The 6,000-nt window shown below is 40.4% G+C and overlaps 1 protein-coding gene across 1 annotated transcript in view; it reads right to left on the bottom strand.

Moving 5' to 3' along the window:
* Positions 1–2,172: 2,172 nt before the first annotated feature.
* The window catches only part of Znf521 (zinc finger protein 521), a 270,296-nt gene continuing 266,468 nt past the window's right edge, over positions 2,173–6,000 (bottom strand). Inside the window, exon 8 of the mRNA XM_026388051.2 lies at positions 2,173–2,937. Within this exon, the coding sequence (XP_026243836.1) occupies positions 2,908–2,937 (30 nt within the window). The 3' untranslated portion in view covers positions 2,173–2,907. The remainder of the gene's footprint in view (positions 2,938–6,000) is intronic.

The raw sequence follows: 6,000 nt of genomic DNA, 5'->3' as shown, positions 1-6,000 counted from the left end.
CTGTACCCCAGTTGGATTTCTTCCCCTCTGACTGCAGGATGCTGATTTCCTAATTAATGCTTTGCTCATCTTTATTCTAAGCTCCCTTTTATCCTTAGGGAATGAGGTAGAATAAACAAGGTAACCTGTCAGAGGCTGGAATGACCGTTCCAAGCACTGTGCAGTATATATGTTCCAAGGAAACATGGCTTGCAAGGAGGAAGGCCCTGCTAACCATGGACTACCTGTGGTCAAGGAGGATCAATCAACTATCTGGAGCAGATAATGCTTAGCCCCTCTGGCCTCCCAGCTTTGGGAAGAGGCTGAACTCTGCCTGTGTTGGAGCAGCCTGAAGGCCAGTGGTGGGAGCCCACTCAGAATGGTGAGTGCTGCCTCTCTTGCGTCTAAGAATGTCAACTCCTGGTGTTGACCTGAAGTCTAGGAAGCCTCTTAGAGGCAAGATCACGGAAGGCAATTTGGGATCCATCCCTGGGATAACACCATCATCTGCTTTCTGTAAATATAGAACCCCTTACATTTAGTAAAATACAACCCACTCATTAATAACCAAGAGTTTTAAAGCTTTTAAAAAATCATTATTAAGTGTGGCTCTTTCATTTTAAATGCAAAATCCCGAATAGACCAGAGATCTTAATTTTTTTTAAATATAGCTGAGTATTTTAATTATGGATGTACTTGCATATTCTCAGCATACTTCATTATTTATGTAGCTGGTGAAAAAGCTTTTTAATTAAATAGCATGCTGGCAATCCATTGTGAAATGTATAGATGTAGGTTTTCCTAGCATGAAAAAGTTAAACACGCAGACAAGAGGGTGCATGTACGTACATGCGCGTGTGCGCACGCACACACACACACATACACACACAGCATTCTGGCAAGTATATATAATCATTACAAAGTACTTGTTTTGAAGTGATCTTAAAATTTGGCTTTTTTAAATATTGAAAACAAAATGAATAGTGTAATGTGTGCTATGGCTTGATTGTTCACACTTAATGCATTAGCCTAACTTGGAAATGGAGTATTGGTTCTCAAAGTGTGGCCCATCCACTAGCAGCATTGGCATCATCTGGAAACTTCTTAAAAAGGTACAGTTTTGAGCCCCACTGAGAGTTGGATCTAGCACCTCAGGATATAACAAGCCCTCCAGGGATCTTCAGCCAGGCTGAGGTCTGAGAATCACAGAGTGAGGATTATGCCTTGGGGTGCTGATGATGTCACTTTCATGGACAGGTCCCCTGGTGATAAGGAGATCACAATAAATTCAATTGGTCTATGCTGTAGTTTTCTTGCCAAAAATGTACTGTGAAGATTCTTATCTGTTTAAAGTTTAAAGATCTACTTGAGATCTGCAGAGCTTAAAAGGGGTCAAAAGACCCATAGTGGGTTAGATATTTTAAGCATGACTTGGATGATTTTGACAAAACATGTGTATCAGGGCCTAATATACACATTGCTGTTATTCTCCTTCAAAAAATACACAAAATGTCGGCAATTAGAGCTCCTAATAATTCATGATTTTTATGGCAGGCTGTGGTGACAGTCATCTTCCAGAGCTACCCCATGCCTGTGTGAAGGCTGATGACCAAGTTCTGTCACCTTCCCTGGCCGAGTGATCCAAGGCCAGGAGGTGAAGCAATTTGGAGAAGACCCCATTGGGATCAGTGCCAGAACCAGAACTAACAGCCATCTGACTCCCTGCTCTGTGCTTTGTCTTCTGAACAATGCTGCTTCTTAAGTACACATAAGCCAAACTGCCTCTCAAATTGCAGCCATCTACTTTGAGTTCAGATTTGCACAGCATGACATGAATTGGGCTGCAAATTATGCAGAAAACAGCCATCACATCCATCTGTGATGTCAGAATCCTCAAGTACATCGTGACCTGTTAGTATCTAAGAGAGTGGAAGTAGACTGGGTCTGATTCCTTCCCCGTGCAGTATGATGAATATCCTCCCAGATGCATTTGGCCCAGTGTGAAAAGGTTAAATATGATTGAGGTTATGCCTGGGATATGCTCAAGAGCAGATTTCATATCCAAGGGTGCAGGCAATTAGATTTTTTTTTTTTTAAAAATGATAGAGTAACTAGAAAAAGAAAACACACAAATACACTCATACCTAATGGTAAACTGAATTTATTTCCTCTTGGAAAACAATTCCAGTAATCTCCAGGTTCAGACCGCAGAGTAAACATTAATAACAGTAACATACAGGTTAGTTCAACTGATTCAAGAATTTGGCTGTGTGAATCATTAAGGAAAACCTTGAACACTCAAAGCTTCAAATGTATCCAGGAAAAAAAAAATTCTTTTGACAGTCTACATAACAACTATTGCATATATAGTGATGCTACCTGTCACATCGCAAGGCTTACAAATATATATACGGGCCGTATCCAGCTTGGGGTTCTGTTCTGTGAGAACATCTCTTCATGGTTTGCAAGAATCTTCAGCAATAAAAAATAGTCTTGGATTTTAACTGTTGATATACCAAAAGAGAAATTCTAGGCTTAAGTGTAAATAAAAGGAAGTCCAACCATAGTTCCATGTGTAACAGTTGTTTTTAATCTGTCTTCCTTGAAAATACTTTCTCTTAAGCCATCTTGTTCACTTTTTTTTTTTTTTTTAATCTTGCCTGAATAGGGCCCAAGTCCACTTGTCTTTATAAGACCATTTTAGTATCAGACGACATAATACATGTGCAACACTTTATATACAAGGAGTCTATCCGGTGCTCAAAAGTTCAAACACATGAACATCCAACAGTTTTGATAATACAAGTTTTATGGTACAATACAATGTTCTGAATAATATACATTAACAATGAAAGTTTCGTGCAAAGAGTAAAACATGTTCCCTTTTTGTGCCACAAAAGTAATTCTCCTTGAGAGACTGTACTTGCACTAACTGCTGTGTTGGGTCATCGTATGATTCTGTAAAAAAAAAAAAAAAAAAAAGAAAAAAGAAAAAGAAAGAGAGGGGGAAAAAAAACTTGAGTGATTTTGTTTTCATCAGAGCAAGCATAGATAAGTGCCAACGGATTTGCTTAGGTGTTCCTGGGGCATTACCTCCTCACTGTCCACAGGGAGGCTCAAACCAGGCAACTCCTGAGCCTGCCTGGGGTGGCCAGGTGCAGGGAAGCTGTCGCCTGAGAGTACTGGGAGGAAGAGTCAGGGCCAGCAGCCTAGAAAGGGAGATTTTGGTGGCACTTTCCCTTTTCTCTGCCTCTGCTATGCCTTCCCAGAATACTCTCCCACGTTCCACCATCTCCACTTATCAAGCCATGGTCCACTTTTCAAAGACTAGAGTAGCACCATTTAAACAGTTTTTGGTAGCTTTGCATTATTCCTATTAATATGCTTGGGTTCTAACCTCTCAGATGATGAGCATCTTGACAGCAGGGGCTCATCTGTCTCTGAATATGGACATCCTAGAAGGCAGACGATACCTAGCCAATGATGGACAGGGGGAAGTGTATCCAGCCCCTCTCCTGAGGGTGTTCTGGGAACTGTAGCCACCTCATGGTTCAGGAGCATATCTCAGCAGCCTGCTGTGACTTCCTGGTCCCCAGATGCTATTGTTCCTTTGTGCTGTAGTTTGTTCCTCTCTTCTCCACCCACACTAGCATGTCCCCTTTCTGAGTGAACAAGCTCTTTCCAAATTGTGAGAAAGCACCTGGAACACCTGGGCCAACATCCAAGCCAGGAGGTTGAAAAATAGGCAAGCAGGCTCCAAATGCAAGCAGGCCAGTAGGAGAGACCCCTCCTGCATGGAGGACGCCATAGGCCTATGGGAATTCATCTGGGGTCTAAGCCTGGAGATGGTCAGACTTCTCCCGGTCCCTCTGACTTTTCCTGGTCATATTCTCCTATTGTTCACATTGTACACACTCTCCTCACCCCTTCTGATCGGAACTTTGAAGCTGAGCTTAGAATACAAACACTTCCATCCTCATCCATCCAGCTTGGAATTCCTCTCTCCCTTCTCTGATTTTCTACTGCCCTTTATGTTGCACCCATCTTAGGTCTTGTCTCACAGCCATTTGTAGACCTGGGTCTTGGCCTTTGTCAGTAATTCTGAGGTTTGTTCACCCTTCATAAGCATCTGTGCAATGCTTACCTGGCACAGCCCACAGCACCCAGTGCTCAATAAAGAAGATCTAGCCAGTTGAGTGACAAGGCAAAGAAGAGAGAGATCTAGTCCCTGCCATCATGCTTTCAAAGGGCTCAAAGAAGGAAGTGGTGGGCACACTGTGGTCAAGCAATATGGCAAGGAGTATTTTAGAAAGGAATGAAGGCAAATCCTGGCTCCACCTGATCTGGCCTAGTCGCTGGGGAAGGCCTTGCAATAGGGACAGCACACTGACATTGTCATTGAGGCTGCAAACATGAGACAGGGATGCAGAGAGGACTCTCCAGGCTGAAGGACCCACACGAGGAAAAGTAATGAAGCAAGAACATGCAGGTGTGTGTGGGGGGCCCTGCAGCTCGCTCAGGTTGACTGAAGTCTTCTAGAATGTTCTCAATCAAGAATACTTAAGGGAAATGAAGATGGAGGTTAGTTTGAGGAAAGATGATGAAGAACCTTATAAAACTTACTAAGGCGTTCAGTCTTGGTCTTTCAGGTGGAGAGGAGCTGCTGGCATAATTTGAAGCAGAAGGCTTTGTCTTCAAGATCTTGTCAAACCCCTGACTACAACCAGCCAACGGCCTGCTGCTCAGAAAACGCAGGCTGAGTGACTGAGGGTTAGTGGCTGGAGTTTGTCCACCTCTTCCTTCCCCTGTTTCAGAATTAACTTATTTCTGAAGGAGATTGATAACGGGAATATGCTCCCTTCCCGCAGTGAGAATCACTGTCAATAGTGGACAGTTAGGACTGTCTGTGGGGACCCTGTCATGGCCCTCAGTGGGGCTGGAGAAAAAAAAAGAATAAGAAAAAAAGTGACAAGGAATATCACTACTGATGAGGAAACTTCATTTTATTTTTTTCTTATTTAAAATGTACCTGCTTTGATTAACTAATACTGGCCTGGAAATACATTTGGCAGTAAACTACTTTAGTGCAGGCTCTTTTACCTCAGTATTGATTTCAAATATGTCTGAAAAGTATTTTTCACAAGACATACTCAAAATACTGATGAGAGCAAATAGTCCTATTTCCTTAAAAATCAAAGCAATTATGATCAGAAGTTTATAAACAATAAAAAATTTAAATACTCAAAACACACTCTTATATTTCTCAGAGCTTTTGCTATCCCAACATCTTATAATCCTACAGAAAGGTTTTTAATTTAAAAAAAATTACAAAAAATAAAAAAGTATCAGAAACTATGGCACTAGTTATCTAAATGATGACATACTGACAGAATTATGGGTGATTTTTAGAATTTGACCATAATCAATGTAAAAAAGAAATCGATTTAATAAAACATCATTTTTATATTGAAATCTATTAAAGTGGATAAAATTCATTCTTTGTATTTTTCCCTATTTCCTATAATAGACATTGGCATTGTTTCTAATTTTAATGCAGCACTAAACATTTACATCTTTGTATATATAAATATAAACACATATGTGTATATATATGTTATATATACATGTGGGTATATATATATATATATATTAATCAGGTATTTTTGAATGAAGTGTTTACAGAATGCTCCATTTTTTAAAAGGACTCTAATAAAGGATGACACATTGGAACTTCTTCAGTGTTTTTTTCATGTGCCTATGTTGAGATATTGCAAATCATGTGCTTTAAATAAATTGTCCATAAGAGTTGGCAATAGTTGAGTCTTAGATCAGGACTTTCATCCTAAACCCAAGCCATAAGGGTCTCTTCAGAGGTGCAAAGAACTGAGCGAATATATACATATACATCACTTACTACAACAGATTGAAGTCTCTTCTATGAAGGAGTTATGCTTTGCATGTAAGAGATAAGAATGCAAATCATTTTGGGAAGGACAAGAGTAGGGCATGTGAAATATAAGC

The sequence above is a fragment of the Urocitellus parryii genome, chromosome 13 (assembly GCF_045843805.1).
Source record: "Urocitellus parryii isolate mUroPar1 chromosome 13, mUroPar1.hap1, whole genome shotgun sequence".
In the NCBI taxonomy this organism is placed as follows: Eukaryota; Metazoa; Chordata; class Mammalia; order Rodentia; family Sciuridae; genus Urocitellus; species Urocitellus parryii.
Note: the sequence above shows the minus strand (reverse complement) of the source record. Positions and strands in the feature narration are given on the sequence as shown.